Genomic DNA, 25,379 nt, shown 5'->3' on the forward strand with positions numbered 1-25,379 from the left:
TATAGAAAAATGTGACCATTAATTTGTCAATCTCATTAATTTGTTGTTCAGGTGGTAAATACTAATGGGGAACTTTAAATGTCCTACTCTGCTCTTCCTTCCTAATTTTCTTTGTTTTTAGCTTGAATTTTAATTGGGCATTCAATTATAAAGAAATTTTAGACAGGAAAAATTCTGGTTTGTCATTAAACATGAGATTTTGAGCTTGAAGAATTTACATGGTGATCAGGAAGCAGCAATTACTAGGGGAACTACCAGAGGACTGGAAAAGAGCTGATGTAGTTCCCATCTACAAAAAAGGGAAAAAATGGACCCAGGAAATTACAGACCTATCAGCCTGACCTCAATACCTATGAAGATCCTGGATGCCAGACAAATCTTATTGCATTCTTTGACCAAGTGACAAAATTAGTGGATCAGAGGAATGCTGTGGACATAATTTACTTGGACTTCAGTAAGGCATTTGATAAAGTAGATCACAACCTACTACTTGACAAGATAGAAAAATGTGGGGTAGAAAGCACCACCACCAGATGGATCCGTAGCTGGCTGACCGGCCGTACTAGCGTGTGGTCCTCAATGGAACTGCATCTACATGGAGGGAAGTGTGTAGTGGGGTGCCCCAGGGCTCTGTTCTGGGCCCAGTGCTCTTCAATATCTATATCAACGATTTGGACGAGGGGATAGATGGGGAACTCATCAAATTTGCAGACGACACCAAGCTGGCAGGAATAGCCAACACTCCAGAAGACAGGCTTAAGATACAGAAGGATCTGGAAAGACTTGAACACTGGGCACTATCTAACAAAATGAAATTCAATGGTGAAAAAAGTAAGGTTCTACATTTAGGCAAGAAAAACCAAATGCACAGGTATAGTATAGGGGGTATCTTCCTCAATAGTAGTAACTGTGAGAGGGATCTCGGAGTCCTAGTGGAGAATCACCTAAATATGAGCCAGCAGTGTGCTGCAGCTGCCAAAAAGGCCAACGCAGTGCTAGGCTGCATTAACAGAGGGATAGAATCAAGATCACGTGAAGTGTTAATACCACTTTACAATGCCTTGGTAAGGCCACACTTGGAATACTGCATCCAGTTTTGGTCACTGCGATGTAAAAAAGATGTTGAGACTCTAGAAAGAGTACAGAGAAGAGCAACAAAGATAATTAGGGAACTGGAGGCTAAAGCATATGAGGAACGGTTGCTGGAATTGGGTATGTCTAGTTTAATGAAGAGAAGGACGAGGGGGGACATGATAGCAGTATTCCAATATCTCAGGGGCTGCCACAAAGAAGAGGGTGTCAAGCTATTTTCCAAGGCGCCTCAAGGCAAGACAAGAAGCAATGAGTGGAAACTAATCAAGGAGAGAAGCAACCTAGAACTAAGGAGAAACTTCCTGACAGTTAGAACAATTAACCAGTGGAATAACCTGCCTCCAGAAGCGGTGAATGCTCCAACACTGGAGGCTTTTAAGAAGAGACAGGACAGCCATTTGTCCAAAATGGTATAGATTTTCCTGCCTGAGCAGGGGGTTGGACTAGATGACCTCCAAGGTCCCTTCCAACTTTACTATTATTATTATTATTATTTAACAAATTAGTTTAAAACAAAGACATGGGGGCAAGAAGATTCACCTCATTAGTTTAATTTCCATGGAGAATATATCATCAGAAATGCTGGACTAAAAGAAATATAATTGGAATTAAATTGCTGGGAAAAACATTGCTCCAGGCTGTTTAAAAAAAACAACAACCCCCCCTAAGATTATATCAAAGCCAAAAGGCAACCCAAAGCAAGTAGTTAAAGTTGAAGTAACATCCAAATTTAACTTTCTGGGTTCAAAAACATACAGTGCTGGAAATGCCCATGAAATGGAGCATTATCTACTATTTAGGAGAAGGACTATGACAGATCTAAGCAAAATTTAAAATACAGAGACATCACATGAATCACAAATCAAGGCCATGGTTTTCCCACCTATAATGTATGGCTGTGAAAACAGAACCATCAGAAATGCTGAACAAAGAAAAGAGGGATGTCTTTAAATTGTGATGCTAGAGAAAGGCCTTGAGAATACTTTGGATCACAAAGACAACAAATCATAAGGTAAAGAGGGACAGGAAGGGGAAAGGAAAGGAAAGGAAAGGAAAGGAAAGGAAAGGATTCACAGAATGTACATCTACATTACATGACTATGGGCATTTCATTAGTTGGTAGTCATTTTCACTAGTTATTTTCTCTGCTCATATTCAAAATTATAATTGAAGGTTTTTTCTGTTGCAATATTCACTTTAATATGAAATGCACCATAAAATATTAATATTATTTTTTACAATTTTTAGCTTTATAGCATCCTGAAAAATTCAAGAACCTTAAAATATCTGTACACTAAGGTTGAAAATCTTTCCAGAATCTGGGTGATTCAACTGATTTGAAAGCATATTTAGTAAATTGTGATTCCATCCTGCCTGATTAATCCAGTCTGCATATACAAAGCAAACTAATTAGAATAGAATAGAATAGAATAGAATAGAATAGAATAGAANACTAATCAAGGAGAGAAGCAATCTAGAACTAAGGAGAAACTTCCTGACAGTGAGAACAATTAACCAGTGGAACAACCTGCCTCCAGAAGCGGTGAATGCTCCAACACTGGAAGTTTTTAAGAAGAGACTGGACAGCCATTTGTCTGAAATGGTATAGGGTTTCCTGCCTGAGCAGGGGGTTGGACTAGATGACCTTCAAAGTCCCTTCCAACTTTACTATTATTATTATTATTATTATTATTATTATTATTATTATTATTATAGGATCCATTTTCTCTTGCAAACTCTATTCATTGAGGTGTGATTTCGAGCATGTTAAATTGAGTTCCCTCAGATGGTAATAGAAAAATATAAAGAGCTGGGTTTGATAAGACCAAAGATTATCTAGTCTACTAGATTGCAAGGGTGACTCCAAGATATAATTTTATCATATTTTATCTATATTTTAAATTACTGTACTCTATTTTAATTTCATTTTAGACTGTATTTTATTCCAATTTCATTTTAAGTCGTATTTTACTCTAATTCCATTTTAAACTGTATTTTATCAAATTTCATTTTAAATTGCTTTTATCAAACTTTAGTAATAATTTGTTGCTGGAATTTTGCACTTTGATATGGCCCAAGGGCTAATCAATAAAGATTTATTTAAAAAATCTAGTCTACTATTGTATTTCCACATTATGCAGTGCTAAAGGATATTCCCCAACAGTCTCTAGAAAACTTACATAGCTGTTAACAATGATTAGTTGTACTGTGTAGCTATTGTGATTATTACTTTATGATAATATTAATACATCATCCATAAATTTGTTTAATCCTTTTATAAAGCTTTCCAAGTTGATGGTTATCATTACAACATAAAGTTGTAATGAATTGTATTTTATAACCTATGTACTGGGGTGGTTGGGTGGATGGTGAATTGTATTCTATAACCTATGTACTGGGGTGGTTGGGTGGATGGGAGGGGAGAGATTTACCTTTTCTGAATTATCACTCTCTTTTGTTATTGGATCACTTGAAATTCTGGTATCTTTCAATAGGAGGTGCAGAATAACTACCATTTAATGCAGATCCAGTCTAGAAGATCTATAAAAACTCAGAAAGGAAAATTTCCATTTTTATTGTGAATTTAAATTTTCTACCATTCTAAAATTATAATGTGCTTACAGTAGTAGTAAGTGGGTTTGTTTTTTTTTAAAAAAGTATGTTTTTCCCTTGTTTTTGTTTGATGTAATATCCATTTTGAAGAAGCATCCTACAGTTTTATTATACCACTGTTATTTTGATTTTTTAAGTAAAAATTAAACAATTGTAAGTATTTTATAACCCTCCTCCCCCAATTATCTTTGCTTTCTTAACCTTTTTCATTACAAACCATGAATTGTCTCCAGAAAATTTTACAAGCTCATACTTGTTGAAAAAATAACTAGATGGCATCATTGTTCTTGCCTCACAATAGAACAACTGCAGTTGTTGATGAGTGCTACCTTAGTGATGCTTTGTTCAGTTTATTCTATAATCATTGGCATCTTTCCTCATCAGTTGCTCCAGGCAGAGGTGGTACAATGGTTTTTTTTTCTTTTGTTCATACTTCCAGACTTCAGTTTTTGAACCAAACTGCAAGAAAGGTCTTGTTTGTTTTGAAAAACAAGGTTTGGTTGTGGTTCATTTAGACTCCTTTTTTAGTTTCTGACTGTTTGATTTGTGTTTGTCTTCAATATATATTGGTGTATGAGGGTGTGCGTGTGCATGTGCATGCATTTGTGCATGTAGACATTTACAGCACCCATGTACATTTTGGCTCTATAAATTTTGCACTGGTTTCCATGATCGCTAGGGTCAGTGTTCATGTTTTATAATACCAACCAACTGTTCTTCATGTCAGACCTGCCCCAGTCAGGTCCCTTCGGAAAGAAAGATCCTCGACTCCATTTTGGTGAAGTAATAGGTTCTTTTACTAAAGGCTAGTGGCTGTAGTAAAGTCAGGCTAGAACTAAATTTCCCATGCAAAAAGTTACAGATTTTTTCCCTCATCCCAGCCCTCCCCCGATAACCAGTTCATCTTCAGCCAATGAAGAGTCTGCCTAGGTGTTTTGAGAACACTGAGATGTTTGGGGTAGACTGCATTCCAATCTCAGAGTGCATGGCCTTGAGTGCTGGCACAAACTGGTTCTGTGCTTTCCTGGTCTTTGTCAAGCTGTCATTCCCCCCGCCTTCCTATTTCCCATCACATCCCCATACATATTTATTGCCCATTTGTGCTCCTTTCCCACACTTACCTCCTAGCCTTTGATGCCAGGATGCCAGTAGGGTGCCAAGCCGAAGATGGAAGAACTGACACCTCTCTACTTAAGAATTAGTAGATTAGAGAGAGGAAACCAAATAGGAAAGCACAACTCTCTATATCGCAAAGTATTTAATTGAACAAGAAGCACTCTATTCTAGAAGAGTGCTTATTCTGCTCTGATACTGCTTCTTGAAAGTTGTTGTTTGAGAAAAGAACATATCCTGCTCTATTACCTTTTTTGATTGGCTGCAGAAAACTTCACACAATCTGGACCACAGGTTCACAAATATAAGGAAGTCCTCTTTTAAGCATGATTTTCTCCACTATCCTATGTTTCCACCTTGTTGATAATACCAACTAATTTCAAATATAAAGGTATATGGAAGGAATATGTTCTTTACTATTCCATTATTTCTTTTTTTATTGCTTTTCCAGAAATGGCAGTGTGTGGAAGATGCCAATGGGAAGTTGAAGTTGCATAAATGCAAAGGCCTAGCTAGCCTTATGGCTCCAGACAGTAGTAAAGGAATCTCCAATCTTCTGCCCAAGTATTACAGCAAGAATAATGAGGACTGCAGCTGTGATGAGAATGAATACAAGCTGAGTCCCATTGGACGGCGAAAGAAATTATTCTCTAAGAAGAGTAAGTGAAGTTCTTGGGGGTTTCTGTGATGGCGGAAAAAATTCTAAATAACTAACCTATTTAAATCTATATATTTAAGAAATTAAGCAAAGTTTATACTAAAAAAATCTCCAGATTAAAAATGTCTCAGTAATACAAAATAACTCAAACTTGGGAGAGTAGTGAATAAAGTAAACAACAATTCATTTTTCAAGGGTTTAGCAAATAACACACCCATCAATCAAAAAGAAGTTTGCACAGTAATGAAAAGTTTGCAGTGCATTGACCATAGTAAATGCTTTTTCCAAACTCCTCACAAGCCACTCCTTGACAGAGGAGAAAATCTCTCATAGATCTTAGTGAACGAGCAGTCTCATACAGAAAAAATAGGTCTGCTTAGATTTAGAGATCAATACATTTGAAGCAGTGGACCACATCCAATGTTGCACTTGTGAATGTTGATTTTTGCAGTGGATCTTCCCTGCCCTCTCTTTCTCCTCCTGCTCTATAGAGCAGCGGTCTCCAACCTTTCCGGTTTTGTGGACTGGCGGGGGGGAGAGGGTATGGTTCTGTGTGAGCAGTATGTGCATGCAACTTCATTTGTGTGAGCACATACCTGCCACTTGTACAAATGGAGCTGTGTGCGCCCCACTCAGTTGTGAATGGTCCATGGTCCAGGGGTTGGGGACCCCTGCTCTACAGAACCTTCAAAATTTAACAGCAGATTTCATGGGGTGCTAAAAAGAAGAATCTATACTGATCTAATTTCAGAAGACAGTCATAATTGAATTCAACGCAAAGTGTCTGTTACAGATCTAGATAAAAGTAACATCTCATTAAAGCTGAATTTGCCTCCTAATGGCTACATAAACAATGCAACAGTGGTCTGCCATTCTGTCTTCCTAGAGGCGCTTTTGACTCCCAGTCTATCATCCTACACTAGGATTTCCTGATTGTCTCCAGTCTGGGTGCTAATTAGGTCTGATATTGTTTAGATTTTTTTTCACGATCAGATAAAGTCTGCTCAGTGCTGCCATATGATTGTGACTGTTATTTATTTTGTATATGTTTGAAATATTTTAACCACAAGAATCTTTTAAAAAAGCAACATTTTTTGCAGACCTCAGCATAAAAGTATGATATAGTTTTTATGTAAAAATGCAAAATACGAAGATACATGGGATGTTTCCAACACTTGTAGTACATTTTATAATGAGGATTCCAGAACTAATTAGAAGTAGATAAATGAGGACACTTGAGTATCAGCTTTGCTTGCTTCTTAGGAATAGGGAGAAATTTACTTCGTTTATAGTTAAACATAGACTTCTAAGTTGACAAATTCGAATTAACTGAATAATAACTAATGTTAAAATTAATTCTTAGTAAAATATCATATACCATTTATAAAATTAATTGGTCCCCTGTCTGCAGAAGCCAACTATTCTCTCTTCCACAGTAGACATAAACATGCTTTCTCCTCCCTCCAGCACAACCACCAAAAAATGAGAAAAAAAATCAAATGGAGAGGAAAGAGCCATTGTAATAGAAACGGAAAGGGAAAAGAGAAAGAAAAAAATTAAATGTTTATGGATTATAAAGCAAATAAATTCACTAAGCAAGTAGCCCTACCCAATCAACATTTACCTTCAAGCTAAATGGGGGCAGTGCTTAGCCTTCTGATTGATAAGCCCAACCATCTTAATCACTCAGCCACCATAGTTAAGAATTATGCACAGTAGTCAATTTTCAGTTATGGATTGTTGGACGTTAAGTTGCTCACTCTTCCTCTAGTGCCCTCACTCTCAGCATCTTGTAATCAGGAGGAGATTTATAAGTCAGGGTTGAACTGTGGAGTTTTTGGATCTTTCTGAGCTTGGTTGTTTGCTTGCAAACATTTCATTACCAAACTAGGTAACATCATCAGTGTAGTGAGTGTGGGGTTTGTGCCCTGTTTATATACAGTAACTTCTCTGGCCAAGTTAGTCTAGCATTTATCAGGGTGCTTAAATAAGTACCAACTAAGTGGGTGCTTATTTAAGCACCATGATAAATGCTGGATTAGTAACTATTTGTATGTATCTGTACATCTCAAAAGTAGGCAGTGGTAATATCCATTATTCCTTTTTAGAAACTACAATAGTCCTGGGTTCTGCACTTGACTAGTTCTCAGGGTATTGGAGCATTATTTATCCATAATAAGAGCACAGGTAGAAGTTGTTCCCAAAGCTGTTGCTCCCATACAACGTTTTCTTTTCACATTAAAGTGGAGCTGGCTCCAAAAACTGCTGATTTTCTTTGGCAAGGCTCAGGCACTTTGTGGCATAACCTATTCTACAGGCTCTTCTTTAACTTGAGTCAGCTGAAAATCAACACACAAACGCACAGACATGCATTTGAAGTGTGCATAGTTTAATTATAGATTAAAAGAGCCCAACAGCAGCTCAGAATTATTATTCGTCTGTAAAGTTGCTTTCGTCTCGCTTCACAAGTGCAGAGCTTTAATTATTTAGCAGATTAGACTTTCTCAGTAATGACCTGGCACAAGCTTCAAACAGGGAGTTTAAATCGATTTTCTTCCTTTATATTTGCCTTGCAAGCTGATTAGTAACTACTAAGCTAATTTTTAGGTGAATAAAATTACTGGTTCTCAGGTACAAGGTACCAGCTACGGCAACTGCCAAGAATGCATGGCAAAATCTTTAAATAATGCTTAAGCTTGTGGTTCAGTTAAATTGTTTAAAAATTATAACCCTAAATATAGCTCATTTCATAATTTTAGCATAACATGATAAACAATAAAACTGCTGCATTATGCTGAAGATATCTGAACGCCACTTATAAAATTTAAAACCAGATAAAGAACTCCATAAAAAATTTATTAGCAACTTTTTAAATATCCCTGTGGCATCCCGATTAAGCTATGCAATTATGTCTCTCAGCCTTCAGTATCAGAAACCTGAGGGCCTTTCCAAATAATCTTCCATTCACATAATAAATGCACAGTAGTTAATTCATTTGCTGTACACGATCCAGATGTTTTTTTTTCCAGGTAGTTAATGCTTTGTCTGGGACTGAACATTTTCCAACACATAAATGTCATGTTTTGGTGCTGTAGGGGAGATTTTCTCCCTTCTTCCTTTGTTATTTCTCTCACAAGCAAATAAAACTAAGAGGAGGAAGAGTGGATATTATCCACTTTTCTCTGCATGCGGAAACTGGAGAGATTCTCAGAGAACATGTCATAGTTTGAGACCAAGCTGCATCTCTGACTTTAGATGCAACAGGCTGCTTTATGCACATTAGCAACTGGCTTGGCTCACCAGAAATGGCTAGTGGAACTGCAGGGTATAAGGATTACAAACTATTCTGTATTGTATAGGCACCGAGATGAAGCTATTTCAGAATTTTGAAAATGACAAAAGTAAGTGGCGTAAATTTCTTTGGAGCATAAGAAGCTGTTTATACTTATGAGTCATTAGTAGAAAATATAGAGGTTTGAGTTAGATAGTATTTTCATTATACCTAGATATATCTAGGACTGAACTTGGGATCTTCTGAGCACAAAGACTTTGTTTTGCTCTTAATGATCTTCCTCTTCCATTGTTCCTAAGACAACATCAAATTTTCACACATTAGATTTCCTGTTTTTCACTTAGACGCTGGAGGTAGAAATCCCTCATTTTCTGAAGATGACCTAAAGCATCACAGATCATATTAAATCTGCTATTATTTTCTAGTCTACCTAGTGTAAATCTGTTTTCAATGCAAACTATATTTTATACTCATATAATTTGAATATAATTAAGCCTAAAAACATTCTTAAGCATTAAGATTTCCCAGGGCCCCAAAATCTAATTATATGGAAATATCAAATATATTGCTGATATTCATATACATTTATTCAATCAGAATAGAGCTGGAAGCGTCTTCTAGTCTAGTCCCCTGCTCAAGCAGTAGTCCCTATATCATTTCAGACAAGTGGTTGTCCAGTCTCTTCTTAAAAACCTCAAGTGATGAAGCACCCACAATGTCTGAAGGCAAGCTGTCCTCACTTCTAGGAAGTTTCTCCTTAATTCCAGGTTGCTTCTCTCCTTGATTAGTTTCCATCTGTTGTTTCTTGTCTTGCATTCTGGTTCTTGTGGCACTCAAATACTATCACGTCCCCCTTGGACCTTCTTTTCTCTAGATTGGTCATTCCAAAATCCTACAACCGTTCAGCATATGTTTTAGTCTCCAGGCCTTTAATCATCTTAGTTGCTCTTCTTTGCACTTTTTCCAAAGTCTCAACATCTTTTTTATAATGTGGTGACCAAAACTGGATGCAGTATTCCAGATGTGGCCTTACTATAACTTTATATAATACTTCATGTGATTTAGATTCTATGCCTCTGTTTATATAACCAAGGATTGTATTAGCTTTTTTGGCTGCTGCCGCACACTGCTGACTCATGTTTAAGTGATCGACCACTAGGACTCCAAGGTCCCTCTCACAATTACTGTTATTGCATTTCTAGAGTTTCATTTCAGCATAAGGTCCCATAAGCTGTTTGGAAAAGAAACAAAATTATAAATTGTACATGGATGTGTGAATGTTTCCTCTATATGTTGCAAAAACAAACAAAACAAAAAAAATCTTGTGGTCAATTTGTGATGTTAACTGCCATTCTTTACTGTTCCATCCTGTGTAACGTGGCAGCTTAAAAAAGTATGTCATCTGACACTCAATAATTTAGATTTTGGTTGTAAAATAACTACAAATGAAGTTACATTGACATCTGATTATGTTTATTTCTATGTACTCCCTTTTCAACATTCTTCTTTTAAAAAATCCCAGCATCCATTTTAAAGAAAGGAGAACAGTGATGGGATCCAGATATAAAATTGGCTATAACAGAAACATTGAGAATATATATCCTTTCAAGACATACATTAAAATACATTATGCACCATAAATTGTAGTAGTTTTACAAAGGAACAAAATGCATGTATTAATTACATCTGTTTTGAGTAACAATGCATGCAAATAATAAATGAAAAGAATCTCAGTATACCATGGAAGGAGAAACAAATAAAATTCAGCACATTTTATCAACCATAATCACATTTTATCCATCATACAAATATCCTTACAGGAATGTCTTACCAAGGTTTAATAATAGGTCTGGAAACCCAGATTTACCCCAATCATTTAGCTGAACAGAATTTTAGAATATATATAAGAATGATCCAGATTGATGTGTGTCCTTTAACAATGACTGCATTTATAGCACCATCACTTTTCCAATTTATCTGAAGCATTATATAATGTTTCATTAAAATAGACAGCCTAGGAAATATAGATTTCTAGATAATGTCTTAACCGTATAGCTCTTTTTTTCTTAGATTTCACCTACTTTTAGACAACAGTTGAGGGACTTTGCTGTTCTATATCCCACATAATGTTTAAGCAATGTGTACTATTTTCACATTTATTTTAAGGCTTGTATGAAATTTCAGAATCCAAAATGGATGGCAAAATAAATCAATTTTAAATTTATTTTGAGATACCATACAGACTTCTCCCTCTGTTTGAAATGTACAGGACTCCCAAGATCACAATAATTGTGCCCTGTATGTACCTAAAACGATTTTTAAAATTGTTAAGGAAGAAACAGCTCTGTTCTCCCTATTGAAGTTGGGGCACTCCTCATCTGAACCCTGTGCTTTAACAAACATTCTTGAAAGATGGGTTCTTCACATACTGTATAACTGTGCAGTCTTCATTAAAATGCCAGCTCTATTCCCTGAAAATATACTGTATTATAAAAGTATCATACAAAAAGAGAGGAGCAGGTATATTTAGATCCTGATAGCTAAAAGAAGAATGGCAATGTGGGCCATCCAGAGAAAATTGCTTAGGTGTAAAAGAATTTAGAGCTGACTTTGGAGAAAAGAAAGATTAAAGAGGGAAAGAAGGAGCAAGCCATTAATAGAAGGCACGGAGAAGAGATTACACAGTCCAGAGATTGAAATCACCTTGAGAAAAAAACTTAGAATAACCCAGACTTCATTTTTGTTTAGTATAAGGTGGGACAGAGAGAAAATTGGATATGTTTTCAAATTGCTCTCTGAGTTTGTTAAAGTCAGCTCTTTCGAAGTTCAGGACAGTGGTTGGATTGTTTTCTGTTGCTAGTGTTTGCATTATATTAAATTCTAGTATGACGTGGTCACTTTCACCCAAGGTTCCGGCAACTTCAACTCCCTCTATCACTTCTTCTCTATTAGTTAGAATTAAGTCCAGTATAGCTTTACGTCTATTTCCCACCTCCACTTTTTGGATGACAAAGTTGTAGGCTAGGTTGGTTAGAATCTGTTTGATCTCCCACTCGCTGCAGAGTTTGTCTCCCAGTTGATATCTGGATAGTTGAAGTCTCCCATTACTACTGTGGTATGCTTCCTACATACATTTGTTAGCTGGTTGGCAAAGAGTTCATCTATTTCTTCTGATTGGTTGGGTGGCCTGTAATATACACCTATGGTAATGTCACTTTTTTCTCTTTTATATTGACCCATATACATTCTGGAGAGATTTTATCTTGGATCATGTGCATTTCTGTAGATATGTAGTGTTCTCTTACATATAATGCAATTTCCCCTCCTCTTTTTGTAAACCTGTTTCTTTTGAACAATTTGTATCCATCCATCAGTCCATTCCATTCACAGGTTTCGTCCCACCAGGGACGAAATGCCAATTATGTCATACACTTCCTCGTGTACTATTGCTTCTAGTTCGCCCTGTTTGTTCCCCAAGCTTTGAGCATTTTTATATAAGCATTTATATAAAGCATTTTATGCCTATCCATGGGTATGTTTCCTGAATCTCCTGATTGTTGTTTGGGTTTTTCTTTGTTTGGGTTTTTCTCGTCTCTGCCTACCTCATTGTTTGATTTGTTGTCTTGGGATTTATGATTGGTTTTGGGTTCTAGAGATTCTAAAGATTGGTCACCCTCTCCCCTCAATTTTAGTTTAAAGCACTCCTGATGAGTTGGGCCAGTCTTTTCCTGAGTACATTTCTCCCTGTTTTCGTGAGGTAAAGCCCATCCCTTTCCAGGAGTTCTTCGTATAGGAAATGCAGTCCATGATCCAGCAAACCAAAGTTTTCTTGGCGACACCAACCCTTTAGCCAATGGTTTATTTCTAGAATTCTTTTTCCCCTCAATGGGTGTTGGACTTAAGTTGGGAGTACAGATGAGAACACTACTTGTGCTCCTAGCTTCTTAACTTTATTGCCTAGTTGTTTGTAATCTCTCACTATTGTATTCAGGTTCTTTGTTGTGTCATTCGTCCCAATGTGGAGGAGGAGGAAAGGGTAGTAATCAGTAGGCTTAATTATTTTGGTTAGGTTCTCAGCCACATCTTTGATTTTTGCTCCAGGGAGACAACATACTTTCCTGGATTGTATGTCTGGTCTGCAGATGGATGATTCTATTTCTTTGAGGATAGAATCTCCTATTACCAACATTCGCCTTCCTTTTGGGGGGGCTGCAGTCTGGGGTGCTTTTCTGTTTATCTCTGGTGTGTTTGTTGATGTGACTTTTTAAGGGATATTTGAAGTTGTTTTCTTTGAGGGGAGGTTGTGGGTCTGTGTGTTTCCATCTAAGGGGAGAAATCGATTGGTCAGTTTTAATGGGGCTGTTTCTGCTTGGGTTGGATTGGGTAGAAGGGGTTTGTTAGTTGTATGCTGTTCTTTCTTTGAGTATTGTGTTTTTTTCTATGTGTGACATACCTCCACTTGTCTTCAAGGGTTTATCAGTAGGGTCAAATCCTCTGGGAGTTAATTGTTCATTAATTGGTTCAGTTTGGGTATAGCTTTCTTTCTAGATTGGAATTTGGTTAGAGTTGCCTCTAAGTTCCTTACTTTTTCCTTCAGTAGTTTACATAATTTACATCTAATGCATGTATAGTTTGGGTGTTCTTTGGGCATAAGCACATACATGGAACATGTATTGTATACCACAATAGTATCAGTCACCTGTTCCATGAGTTTGTTGTTTGAAAATCCCTCTTTTTGGTTTTTGCTGTCTGCAGGCCCTGGTCTACCATTATCCATAGCACTTGGTCTGCTGCCGTCTGTAGGCCCTGGTCTACCACCGTCTGTAGCACTTGGTCTGCGGCTGTCTGTAGGCCCTGGTCTGCCGCCGTCCGTAGCACCTGTCTGTTGCCATCTGTGGGCCCTGGTCTGCCACCGTCTGTAACACCTGGTCTGCTGCCATCTGTGGGCCCTGGTCTACCGCCATCTGTAGCACCTGGTCTGCTGATGAGAACAAGTGAAAAATGATCATCTCCACTTTTTGTTCATTAGAGGCAGCCGATTTCTCCTCTGTTTTACACAAGAAGAAAAGGTTCTGGCAGCAACTTGGAATAAAATATCTCTGCATGGGTTTCATTTCCCATTGTTCATGAATGGTATTTCATGAGAAAATAGATAATAAGTTGAATGCTAGTGCACTTATGGAAGTAAAAGTTTATGATTTTCTAAGAAAACATTACTTCATTTTCTCTGCAATTATTGCAGTTGTCCCAGGTGTTGCAGTGCAATATTATAACAAACTACAGAATCATCCCATCCTTTCCCTAGTCTACTGCTGAAAAACCTATTTGTGAGAGAGTTAATCTAATGAGCCCTTTTTTAGTTTATAGAAGTGCATACTTATCAATTTAGGGTCTAAAAAGTCGTGAAAAGTTATTTTTCATTTATCTTTATTTAGGTCTCTAATTCTGACCAACTAGCTACATATAAGCTGTTTTGACCCATGTATTTAATTGGTTCTCTTTATCTAGTTTTAGAAATTGTGTGGTAAACAGATCACATTTTAGATCATAGTTATGCAGAAACATTGAAAATTCAGAAGGGTTCACAAATCTTTGAACACCCACAGTATCAGTCAATTTTTTTTTTTTTTAAAAAAAGACATTTGCTTCTTTGAATTTCATTGAAAAACACCACTTCCTGTGTGGTTTGTATTAAAATCTATTATTTGAAAGACAAATAGTGCAACAGATTTGTTTTTGGTAATTAGTTGGTTGTTGTTTGAAAATTGTTCAGCATTTATAAATGTTATATTCTATTCAGATTTTACAATGGGGTGTATTTTTTAATACCAGCAAATGGAAACACAAGGTTCATAACAAAGGAAACAGATTCCTGCTGAGAAAGTCTCTTTTTAGTTTCTTCTTTTTGGGTGTAACTTCTTAGAATTTCCTCTTAGTATTAAAAGGGAAGGGAGTTTCCTCATTTTAGTCAAACGTTTCATAAATTAGAACCTATTTTTCCCCTAAAGCTATGATTCACCTGGCTAAGCCTCAGGTGGAAATTCAGAATCCCAGGTTGGTGAATAATTCTGTTGTACTCTGTGAATACTCTGAATAACGCTACAGGCCCATCACTCCTAAATGCTGTGCAAACAGTGACTCCTTCTTATGAATTAGTAGAAATGAGATTAAATAAGAAATAGTGGATAGATATAGATTTCTATATGAATCAATACTATTATCCTACCCAATGCTGCTGAGTCTGAGAAGCGAGGGTAAAGCCATCCAGTTAGGTTTCCAAAAATCCATCTAGTGAGCTTTGAAACTGCTGGCAATTTCTGGGAATTGAAAGGGAGAATTTCGAATTGGAGAAGTTCCTGGGGTTTCATGACCAGAAGGAAGAGGAATTGCCATCTAGAGTTTCACTCAAATGGGTAAATTGTGAAAGGGAAAGCAAGAGAAATAGAATACAACAAAGCTTGAAACTGGGGTTTAAGGAGCAGGGATTTGCTGAGTTAATAGGAAAAAAAGTTGAAAGAGAGAGTAACTAGAGATGAGAAATATGGAGTAATAGTCTTCAGTTGCTGTTTTTCAGAATTCTCTAGATGGGAAAGCAGTTTCAAAGGAAATTGAAAGCAAAAGGCACCATAAAACATTAATAAAAGTTCTTCTGTGGCTCTTTAGAATGCATGAAACATTCACGTTGAGCATCATTTATTTTTACTTCTTTTGTAACTTTCTGAACTTTTGCTGCCATCACATGGCAAGAATGTAGAAATAAACCATTTCAGTAAAAAGTATGTTCCCTATATAAGAACATACACTAAAAGCTATTTGATTACTTCCTTAAATTTAGGCCATATAAAATCTTCATTAAAGATCTTCTGTAGGCCAACTCATAATCCTAGAGCAATGAATATTGCAGCAGGCGCATATCAGCTCTCTAACTCTATGATCTCATACTAGCTGGAAGATAATTTACACCAGGAAAAGCTAGTCCAAAGTTAATTTAGTTTTTCTAAAACCTTCCAAGCATAATAAAATTAAATTATTCTCAGCTGTCATATAAAACAAGATACATTTTTTGCAGTTTCATTTCCTTTGGCTTTTATATCTATTCAGTCATCCATGCATTCAGTTTTAGCTGGTTGTGGTTGGTCATTCTTAGTAAGTTACAATAAATTTTCCATAAATTTTCAATAAAATGTCAACAGTATATTCAAAAGTACATTGTCAAAAATTGAAATCATAACATTATATGAAAAATAGAACTTTTAACAAGAACTAAGCAAATGATGTGCCCTTATTATAGTAAAAGATATGTTTCCAGTAGTATTAAATGTATAATAAATTTTGAATAATGTATGTAGGAATAGATTACTTTTCATAGAATTAGATCACTGTCTGAAAAAAATAATTATTTTTGGAAATAAAGAATTCTTCCATCTCTGACCTAACCAATTTTTTAGCAATAAATTTCTGTCAATCCATATCTGACCTGCTAAATACACATAAATTGTGTTCATTTCTCATGTAGAATACAAAACGAGCTACATTCGAAGTCGTTCAGTTCGTTCAGTGTCTGTTGAGCTTGATGGAAAGGTGTATAATTTGGATTTGGAGGATGGCTATCAACCTATTTTACCATGGAATATCACAAAACACAAAAATGATCAAGAATCAGGTGGAGGAAAAGGAGGAGGAAGAGAAGTTGATGATGTTAAGGATATGGAGGAATACAGTGGCACTGGTAGCATTTTAGAGAACACTACACCAAACTTAATAAAAGTGACACACCGGTAAGTCTTTGAAGAGATTAATTATTAGGTTGTGGGTTTTATATATGCTCCAGTCAAGGCTACATATAAACAAGCAAGACATTCTATTCTTCGATGCACTGATGATATTACCTAGCCTGGTAATGAAATGACAAAAGCATGCTTGGAGAACACCAAGAGCTCTACAGAGGAAGGTGCCATGCTTCTTTTCTGCCTTAATATATGGGAACAAACAAGCAAAACACCAGGCTTAACCCAGTGGGCTAGATGTATATTTTCTTAACTGCATTCTGTAATCCCCATAGTAAGAGGGCTTCATAATCCAGCAAATAAGATCCTGTTTGTGTCCACTTAACAATTAAACATAATATAACATACACTATATAAGTGTTAGAGTTTTTCCATACAGTTGAGACTGGAACTTCTGTTGTTAAGTAATGCAGTTATTAAGTGAGTCACCAGGTGAGCAATTTTATGACCATTTTTGCCCCGTTCATTAAGCAAATTTGGCTTCCCCCATTGACTTTGTTTCCTAGAAGCTGGCTGGGAAGGTCACATGGCCATTACGTGATGCTGGGATGCTGCAACCACTGTAAATGCAGACTGGTTGCCAAGCACCAGATTGTGGTCAGTGAATGCTGCAATGCAGGAATGCTGCAATGATTGCAAGTGGGAGGTTGTGAGACGCGCTTTTTTCAGTGCCATCACAGCTTCAAACTGTTACTAAATGAATGGGCGTAAGTAGAGGACTACCTGTAGGATCGCTACACCTAAGAACAAGGTTGCCTAATACATTTTGTTAAATGTTTGTCTAAATTCTGGGAATGCATACTCAAGACCACAAACATGTCTAAGTGCCATATACTTAGGCTTCTTTGTAAGATTTTACTTATTTTTTTAAAAAAAATATTTATAGTATTTTAGTATTTTTTTCCTCCAAGTAATTCAAGTTTCCATTGCACAGATTGTTTACTCGGGTTGCAGTGGGGGAGTTCCCCCTCTTTCTTTAGCTCAAAAAAATGATCTTCATGAATGTAATGTTGTCTGTTTCCAACAGCTAGTCATTGCCTCCAGTATAATGACCTTTTCCTTTTTTTTGAACAGATGCTACATTCTAGAGAATGACACTGTTCAATGTGACACAGACTTATATAAATCATTGCAAGCTTGGAAGGATCATAAGCTTCATATAGACCATGAGGTTAGTGTTTATGCCCATGTGAATCACCCTTTGAATCACATTTCCAAATTCCAAGGAACCTTGAGTGGACTTTTTTGTCAGGCTTTACTCTCACAGGCACGATCTCAGTGTTGTCGCCTTGTCAGACCCCCAAAAAAGATCAGTGTTTAATGACAGCAAGGCAGAATGTTAAATAGTCTGATATCAATTTTGGCTGATGTCTGGATTGACTTTGAAATAAGAATGTCTTGTGGAGAATAGAGCTGCTTTTTGATTATCAGTTTAGCAGCCTGTGATTCAGGCAATTTTGCTGACCAAAATAGACTGGATATAATAGTTCCCTTTTGTTTCTGGAAGAACTTAACAAAGGTGAACATCTTCTTACCACGGTTTTCCTTAACGAAGCCATAATCATCAGTTTTTCCTTTTGCCACATTCTGTGTTGCCTTAAGGAATCTTACTCCTCTGGATATGATTTTAGGGGTAGAGGAAGCCAGAGGATGTGAAAAATATTTCTCTTTGTGGAGTCCTTTGCTCAGTCCCAAATCCTTCTGAAAAAGGGCATTGTTGAAGCTAATTTAATATCCTTAATTACTAAAAGGGCAGCGCAGGGAACATATGGATAAGAAGTTTCTGAATAAGTGGATATAAAATTATGCATTAACAGTATATTAAACATTCATAACTGGCTTGTTTTTCCTATTTTCCTCTTGCCCTTAAAGTGTACATCTAAACATATAGAACCTACAAGTCTTACTCTTTGACAGTTCAGAAATTGACAGAAATGCACATCATTCCCCCCAGATTTTTTTATTAAATTCCCATAGATCACTGAACTTTCATGATACATGATGCATGGGAATTACGTGTTGACCATCAATTAAAATAACCCCTAACTTTAAAAAAAAACAATAAAACAAAAAATGAGTCATCTCATAGTGGAAAAAAACACATTCATTCCAAATTTTTTCAGTTTACTTGTACGTGCTAGTATAAATTGCCCTCCCTTGGCTGTTTCTCAAGGTTTTCTTGCAAATAAAAGAAAAGTGGTGGATATTTTTTTTTTCTTTCACCTCTGCTGTAATTACAGCAGTTAGGAATTCTTCCTCCAAAAATCAAATTATGTTCCTTGCTAGAAAATGTCCTGGCTGCTTCTTCCAAATTTCCACCAGTGAACTGTGTAGCTAACAATATATGGTAATTGTAGTAATAATCTGGATTTCTGGCTAAAGTTTGGAATTTAGCAAAAACTCTTATTTTCAAAAAAACATGTTAAAATAAAATAACTGGGATACAGAGAGGTTTTAAAGAAAGGAATTTAATGCCTATTATCTAGGCAAGTTGAATGACAGCCAAATCAATCAATTTTGCATCCATCCATTTGTTCTTATTTTTTTTATTAGATTGAAACTTTACAAAACAAAATTAAAAACCTGCGAGAGGTAAGAGGTCATCTAAAGAAGAAGCGACCAGAGGAATGTGATTGTAACAAGATAAGGTACTTTCTCTTTGTAGTCAGAAACTGCAATAAGGAGGAAGTGAATTTAATGAATTTAGACAGAGTATAAGACACAAGACTATTTTATCTTATTAAAGTCAGGTATACTCCAGTGCCTTGATAATTCCAGTGCCTTATTGTGTCTAGTCCAGCAAGGCAAAAAAGAAAACCAAGAAACATTCACGTCTCATCACACTCTTCTATTAAAAACAAAAATAACATTTCAGGCCAGTTCCTCTTATCTTCACATAGCTAACACCCTACTTTCTTTTGGGCGTTCTTTCCACGTTTGAAATTTTCTGACCTTGGAAAGTACAAATTAAAGATCTTCAACTTCTTTGGAATACAAAGGCCCCTGGGATTTATACCCCAGTGCTTTTTAAATTATCTTGAAATTGAAATTCATTATTGGAAGAACTGGAAAGACGTACCACTGATGTGTTGTTTTATGTTACACATCTTTCAATCACTCTGAAGCTTCCCTCGTTGCTCAGATTTCCCACCAGGAAAAAGCCTCTGAATGGGGATCCTTATGATCACACCCTTTGGTAACTCAGTGAAGTAATGGAAATCAGTGAACTAACTGATTGCCTGTTGTAGAGACAATTGTACTATGAAAAACAAGATATTCAAACACTTACCCTGTGCTTAAGTAAATAAATACAAGAACACTACCCATGAGAATTTATTCAACATTCTCTACTGCTTTGAAATAAATTTTAAAAGCAAATTCTCTACTGTCAATCTGAATTCAAACTGGTATTACACAGCCCTTGTATGTTTCTAATTAGGGTAACTAGAGAGCAAATGTTTAGCACAGAGTTGGCCAAAATCCCCTTCAGTCAAGATGCCCTTGTGACCACAGCTTCCCATCCATTGCCTAAACTTAGGAACAGAGATCTACAGTATTCATCTCTGAGGTGGTGAAGTTACTTCAAATCTTGGATGGGTGGTACCTTGAAGAAGCTTGTGGCACCTGTTGCCTCCTCCTTAACACCTTCTACACTCAAATTTGTGTTTTTCTGCTACTATGTAACTACTAAATAAGCAGGAAAAGTTGCAGCTTCTTTAAGAGTACAGTGAATATGGTCGCACCAGATTTAAAAATAATTTCCAAGCTCAGAGCTGACTATTTGCACATCCCTACTTGGCACCATGGCCAAAGAAGCTCCAAAATTTCCTGTTCTGTGCATGGCAAAAGCTGGGCAAAAGAAGCATAAATGATGTGATATTTGTTCTCCCACTGCCAGACACTGCAGAAAAATAGATTATAGTGGTAAGTTTTCAAGCAGAAACCATAAGACATTGCTTCTGCTCTCAGAATATTTCTCTTATCAGAAACATTTCCTTAGTGACTTCTATAATTATGTCCCTTCTTTCGCCACCATTGGCAACCTTTCAACCTTTCAATGCATGGTAGGAGCTGCTACTGCCAGTGAGAAAAGAAAGAATATCAGTTTCTGTTTTATCCCAATTAGTGCTACTATTTATCTGAAGTCATCTAGCAAGTAGGACATGAGTCCCACTTCCTGGTTTACAATATAATAAATGTTTGGTCCAATTGTTTCCAACTGTTATATCCTCACACCCAGACATTGTGTCAGCCTTCTTTCTAACTTCACATTCTGCATTTCAGTGCTTGTGAGTAAGTTTTAGTGCAATCCTGAGATTTGTAATAGTCTACCTCTAATAAATGTCAAAGTGGAAAATACTGCCTGATCTGGGCAGTGGAGCCCTTTCACTTGATCATGTTGCAATTCAGCCTGCCAGCCAGAGTAGGAAAGCAACTTATCATCCAGCTTTTATTTCATATTAATGTCTATGTCATTTTTTTTACTTTAAAACCAATAAACCCCTATACAAAAAGTAGCCTTTCCTCTTTCAATTAGACAGTTACAAGAAACTCTTAAATTGTAGCCTAAAGTGATGCAATATAGATTGATTTCTTTATTTGCTGAAGGGGAACAAATTTGGAGAAACCCTCTGATTCTCTTTGTTTTAGAGTTTGTTGTGTATTTTCTCTTTACTGCATGGAAACCAAAGCCCAAGTACCTTTCAGCAAAATAAAACAAAGGTTTTGAATGGACCATGTATCCAATTAGAGGATTGTGTTTTATATTATTATCCTTGTTTTCTCAGTTTTGTAAACTGCCCCTAGTTTCAGCGTGGAGAAGCACAAGTATAAAAATATAAAGAATTGTGTTTTAGATGATTGTAGGGATATTTGTTTTTCAGCTTCCAATCAAAACACAAAGGCAAACTGAGGCACAAAGGATCTGGTCTCCATCCTTTCAAGTAAGTGCAGAGTCATCTTAAACTGACAACAAATGTAAAGTAGTTCCAATTTACTATTTCTGGCTTGGTAATCAAAAAGTCTGAGAAAATTATGAATGCAATCTGCTGTGTTGGCCATGGTTTACAATTATTTGGGATTCTTATCGAAAACTGCTCTTTTAGCTGTGCATATAATGAGACTTTCAAAGTAACTGGTTGACTTCTTTCATCTACAAACTAAATCAGCTTTTAAGAAGACAGTATTGTGCAGAAGGAGGTAATATAATTTTGAACTGAACCACTTCAGTATTCAGAAAAAGTGTCTTATCTTTATAGGTGTCTGCAATACATAAAAATGATTGTGTTAGCTAGCATAGCATAGATAGGAACATGGAGGCTAAGCTTTAATAATGTCTATGGACATTCTCAGTCATCCAGGCCATGGTTGACCCAAAGGTGCTCTTTCTCAAGGCAACTGGACTTTGTTTTCCCTTGAAGACTTTTTGCTTCTCATCCAAGAAGCTTGACTCTTTAATACTTAATGTATCAAACAAAAGTGGTGGATTCCTCTTACGGGACATTTTCAGGTCAAGCAAGGAATAAACAGCCATTTATCATATATGCTTTATGGGGAGTCCTGCAGGGACTTGGACTTAAAATGACTCTATTTCACACAGACTTTTAAGAAAAGTAGCAGTGTACAATCTGAGATTGGGGGTAAGTGTTGTTATGCATGGTGTTTGTTTGAAAATTTCTCTCATGGCCACACATTTATTACCTCAGTAGAGTTCTACCACAAGGATTTTGGATTATTGACTTGGAGGCTATTTTACACACATATAAGCATAATGATGGCCAGGTGACAAACAGGACAAACAAACTTAGTCCTGACAAACAGGAGTAAGTAAAGTTAAGAGCCCACTTTGGTATACAACTAAGACATCTGACTAGAAATCAGGAGTGACTTTGTCTCTCTCTCCGCCCTAAAAAGCCGGGAGTGGCAAATTACTTCCAAAGAATATCTTGCCAAGAAAACTGCAGGGAATAGTCCAGGCATTTACCAGAACTCAAACTCACTCGATACCAAAAAATAAGAAGATAAAGTTAGCATCACAAAATTAACTTTGCTATTATACAAAAAGGAAATGAGATGGGAAATGAATCCCTTCTCAGATTGTCTGTGATAGCCTTCTGCCTTGCTGCCAGACTTCTGGGTCTATAAAGCAGTTGGTTTTATCTATGAGGCAATTTGTGAGTTATTATGAATTCTTGATCTTTATGTTCAGGAAAACCTTTCAGGAGAAGGATAAGCTGTGGCTCCTCCGAGAACAGAGACGAAAGAAGAAACTCAGGAAGCTGCTCAAAAGAATAAAAAATAATGACACATGTAGCATGCCAGGCCTGACATGCTTCACACATGACAACCAGCACTGGCAGACTGCCCCCTTGTGGACATGTAAGAGATATCTCTGTGCATGTAAAGCGTTTAAAATTATTTAGAAAGTACAACTGTTGTCAAATGTTAACATTTATTTGCAGTGGGTCCTTTCTGTGCCTGTACCAGTGCAAACAACAACACATACTGGTGTATGAGGACAATCAATGAGACACACAACTTTCTGTTCTGTGAATTTGCTACTGGCTTCCTTGAGTACTTTGACCTGAACACCGACCCTTACCAGGTAATTTTAAAAAAAAAAAGCTTCAAAGTTTGCATATGATCAACTTTCTTTGACTCATACACACACAAAAAAACCCCTAAAAGATTCTACTCTGAATTTACCATTTTTCATAACATCAATTAGCACACTAAATTTTGCAGTGGGTCCACCAATGTTGGCTGCAGGAAACCTTTTCATATATATCAACTTTTTCATACTTCATGTTTTCTAGATTTCTTCAGATTGCAGGTCCCACATAATGAACTTGTATTAAGTTTGTATTGATGTTTGTGAGATGACAGGCTGCCTATAAAATGGCCAACACCTGCTTTTACCATCCCTTTAAGGCAGGCATGTCAAACTCGCAACATCACGTGACGTCGTGCGATGTATCGGGACTTTTTCCCTATTGCCGGCAATGGGCTGGGCGTGGTTTCAGCTTGACGCATCCCGCCTGCAGGCTGGCAATTTGACATGCCTGCTTTAAGGCTCTCCCTAGCCAGCACAGTAATGGCTAAGTCAAGAGGTTCTCCAGCAGTAGGTCTCACAAGGAGTAATAGTTGGAGGAGCAATAGAAAGTGCAGTATGAAGTAAGAAAGAATGGAGTAAAGGGCAGTATAAGCCTTTTGAGTGTCTCTCTGTGTGTGTATGTGTGTGTTGACTAGGGACCAGATTTCTTTTGTTGGCTCTCTTTTGTTTTGGAGTCACTAACCTGGGTACACATAAAAATGACCTGTGACAATGTTACAAATGAGGGCTTATAATATTATCATCCTCATGAGGTGAGGATGAAGTTCAATTCTACAGTTGCCTCCATTACTACTTTTATTTCCACCAAAATCTCATCTCTTCAAAACAAGAAAAGGGTGGTAGAAGTCTAACATTCTCTTAGTACCTCTTCCTTCCAGGAAGTATTGGAATCTACATCTGAGTGTTAGGAATCCCAGTGCCTGTATCCAATTTCGGGGGGAGGGAAGTGATTACACACCCTCCCAGCATACTGACAGGAGCCTACCTTTCCCTCTGCCACCCCCTCTTCTATCCAGAGAAAAGCAGAAATGGAAACGCAATTGCTTTAGATTTGGAGTGTTTTTAGAACATATGGAAACCCCACCAGATTTTCCATAATCACTCACATAGAACTGTTTCATTTTGTCATGCAGACTTCTAATCGTTTTCTCTCAGCCTTCTATCTCAAGTGGAAGTGGAGAGTGTGTGTGAATGTTACAACTCATATGCTGTCCCCATAGAGAATAACAGACTGGCCTGAACTGCATTTATTTAAACATTCACTGGGTCTCTTTCATGAAAAAAACATGTTGATTGGCTAGATAGGGAGATTCCACATAAACCTTTCACTTCAGTTCATTTTTCTTTTTTTTTCTTGTGCACACAATTGTGGTATGGTTTTTAGAGCTGAATGCTAGAGTCTGCCCCTTGATTATTCCTGCAACTCGTTTTTTTAAAAATAATAATCTTACTGAAAAAAATCGATACAATCTCTTTTCTGCTCATTGAATACCCACAATAATTTAAAAATTGTGTCTATATGCAGCTAATTAATGCAGTAAACACACTACATAGAGATGTTCTCAACCAACTGCATGTGCAGCTGATGGAACTGAGAAGTTGCAAAGGCCATAAACAATGCAACCCAAGGACCCGAAACATGGAGCTTGGTAAGTTCAGTTTTTATTTCACTTTGGTAAGAGGAGTGTGCTCAAATAATTTGAATCAAGGGTCCTCAACCTTGGCAACTTTAAGACTTGTGGACTTCAGCTCCCAGCTGGCTGAGGAATTCTAGGAGTTGAAGTCCACAAAGTTGCCAAGGTTGAGGACCCCTGATTTGAATGATACTATTTTAAGTCACTTGTATATACCTTTAAATAGTTTAAACAGGAAATCTAAATCAGGGATAGATTTTAATCACACACTTAAAACTTAATATAGATGTTATCGGAAGGGTCTTCATTAATTCCATGAATTCTAATTAAGAAAGGTGTAGTATGAATCTATAAATAAATTCTAGAAATTATTATAGGTATTACACTAGTAAGATAAATAGGAATACAGACATTGGGAACTTTGTTTAAATTGATAAAATATTAGTTAATAGCTATATGTGTCTTTGTGGAATAACAGTGTAAAAAAGTGCAGAGAATGGCTTTACTCAATGACTTTATTTAAATTCAGTAGTCTATCACTTCGCCTATATGTCAAGCTGAAGTAGGGGCATAATTA

General features: G+C 36.7%; 1 protein-coding gene across 1 annotated transcript in view; it reads left to right on the forward strand.

Annotated features, from left to right (window-relative positions):
* SULF2 (sulfatase 2) overlaps positions 1–25,379 on the forward strand; it is a 79,482-nt gene that overhangs the window by 51,094 nt on the left and 3,009 nt on the right. The window contains exons 10-17 of the mRNA XM_015819225.1: positions 5,270–5,477; positions 16,285–16,546; positions 17,630–17,726; positions 19,109–19,203; positions 21,439–21,498; positions 22,764–22,933; positions 23,017–23,159; positions 24,694–24,817. Of these exons, the coding sequence (XP_015674711.1) occupies positions 5,270–5,477; positions 16,285–16,546; positions 17,630–17,726; positions 19,109–19,203; positions 21,439–21,498; positions 22,764–22,933; positions 23,017–23,159; positions 24,694–24,817 (1,159 nt within the window). The remainder of the gene's footprint in view (positions 1–5,269; positions 5,478–16,284; positions 16,547–17,629; positions 17,727–19,108; positions 19,204–21,438; positions 21,499–22,763; positions 22,934–23,016; positions 23,160–24,693; positions 24,818–25,379) is intronic.

Source organism: Protobothrops mucrosquamatus, unplaced genomic scaffold (assembly GCF_001527695.2).
Source record: "Protobothrops mucrosquamatus isolate PMUCROS unplaced genomic scaffold, P.Mucros_1.0 scaffold875, whole genome shotgun sequence".
Lineage (NCBI taxonomy): Eukaryota > Metazoa > Chordata > Lepidosauria > Squamata > Viperidae > Protobothrops > Protobothrops mucrosquamatus.